Consider the following 2,020-nt stretch of genomic DNA (forward strand, 5'->3'; position numbering starts at 1 on the left):
TTATATTTGTACTTGAGGCAGTAACATTTGCCGAACAGACTATATTAAATGTTTTATTGACCATTTGAAATTTGACTATTTGTATTTTGTCTCTTTCTTCTTACTACATTTATTGATAGAATCTAGATATCAAAATCTGCATTTGCTTTTCAATGATCGATATTAATTCTGATTATAAGATAGGCCTGTATTAAATTCACAATATTTTTTCTCCAATATAAATAAGGGGTCGCTGCATCATAATCTTTGCTAAATAAGGTTGTGAGCAAAGAAATTAAAGAAATAAAATGGCTTCTTCTTTCATTATTTCCTCATTTCTTGCATCTTTTTTTCTATCCATTCTCTTCACATCTACAACTGTGAAGGGAGATTTAGTTAGTGAGATTTGTGCTAAAACACCCAATGCTACTCTTTGCGAGACACTTATAAGGTCAGATCCTCGTTCTAAAACCGCAGATCTTGAAACCCTCGGCACGATCACGTTCAACATGACTTCCAAACTTATCGACTCAACATCCACTCTGGTGACTTCTCTTCGCGATAACGCGACGAACGCAACACTAAAAGGAGTGTACTCAAAGTGTATTGACCAATATGCATTTGTAGAACTAAATAGGGAAAATGCTGAGGGATTTTTCGAGGCTAAAAAATGTGGACAAGTTGTCCATTTTATGAGTCGTTCAATTGGTGATTTATTGACATGTGATGGTAGTTTTTTTGAACATTCAGTGGTTGAAGATGAGAAGCTACAACAAGCTAGTTTTTCTTTAGAACAATATTGTAGTGCTATTATTGTTATGGCCATTCGTCTCTAGACCATATAAACCCTATAGAATTGTTACAAATTTGTTAAGTGCTATAATATAAATTATTTCAGCTCCTTAGGTTTATGTTCATTTTTCGTTGCTTGTAATCCGGTCAAAAGAAGTGTGATGTCAATCGTGAAAACTAATTACTAATTTTGTCGTACGTCTGAGCAACGGCGGATCCAAGATTTAAATTTAATGGTTCAACTTTTAATATTTATAGTATTAAACTCATTGCAATGTTATAATTATGGGCTCAATTATAAGATCATTGAGAGTTTAGTAAGTTTTTACATACTATGTATCGAAAGTTATGAGTTCAAATGATCTGCCCTTGAGTCTGAGGTCCAAAGTTAACCATCGTAGTAGACAAACCCCACTACCCGTTTAATTAGGACCTAGTCGCAGGGGTGGAACCAGAATACCAGCGCCAGGTTCATGTGAACTCAATACGTTTGACTCGAAGCGTAAATTTATGTGTAAAAATTATCTAAAATTAATAAGAACCAATAGTTGATATGAACCCATTACTTTAATAATATATGGGTTCAATACTAAATTTTTTAAAAGTTGAACATATAATTCTGGATCCACATCTGTCCAGTCGACCATATAGCTTTTTATAATCATTATACCTTCTTTTAATTCGTCTATCACACATACATATAGCTCATTTAACAGATATAACTTACTAAAATAACAAATTTAATCTTGCAATAATCGATAAATGAACTTTGGACCTATCTCAATTTCAAAAGTTTTCTCACGCCTAAGTGAAAATAGCACGGGCTAGCCAGTTTTCGGAATGGTAATTGAAAAATAGGCAGCGTATGCAAAGTCATTGAAAAATAGCCACTATTTTGCTGCAACGCGGAATGTTCCAGCATAATATACTGGAGATTGGTGCACATGTGTATGAACTTTCAACATATCATGCTGGAACTCCAGCACACGGAAAGTTCCAGCATAATATACTGGAGATTGGAGCACCTATGTATGAACTTCCAGCATATTATGCTGGAACTCCAGCACACGGAAAGTTCCAGCATAATATACTGTAGAATGGAGCACCTGTATATGAACTTCCAGCATAATTATGACGGAACTCTAGTATATTATGCTGGAAGTTCACATGTAAAAAATTCGAACTCCAGTATATTGCTGGAATATTTTCGAAATTTGAACTAGTGTTTCGTTCAGGTTTTATCTTTACA

At 34.2% G+C, this 2,020-nt stretch overlaps 1 protein-coding gene across 1 annotated transcript; it reads left to right on the forward strand.

The window, feature by feature from the left end:
- The first annotated feature begins 287 nt into the window (after window positions 1-287).
- LOC109221867 (pectinesterase inhibitor-like) lies at window positions 288-815 on the forward strand. The gene has a single exon (XM_019386300.1). The coding sequence runs from the start codon at window positions 288-290 to the stop codon at window positions 813-815; it is 528 nt and encodes a 175-aa protein (XP_019241845.1).
- The last annotated feature ends 1,205 nt before the right edge of the window (window positions 816-2,020 follow it).

This window comes from Nicotiana attenuata, unplaced genomic scaffold (assembly GCF_001879085.1).
Source record: "Nicotiana attenuata strain UT unplaced genomic scaffold, NIATTr2, whole genome shotgun sequence".
Lineage (NCBI taxonomy): Eukaryota > Viridiplantae > Streptophyta > Magnoliopsida > Solanales > Solanaceae > Nicotiana > Nicotiana attenuata.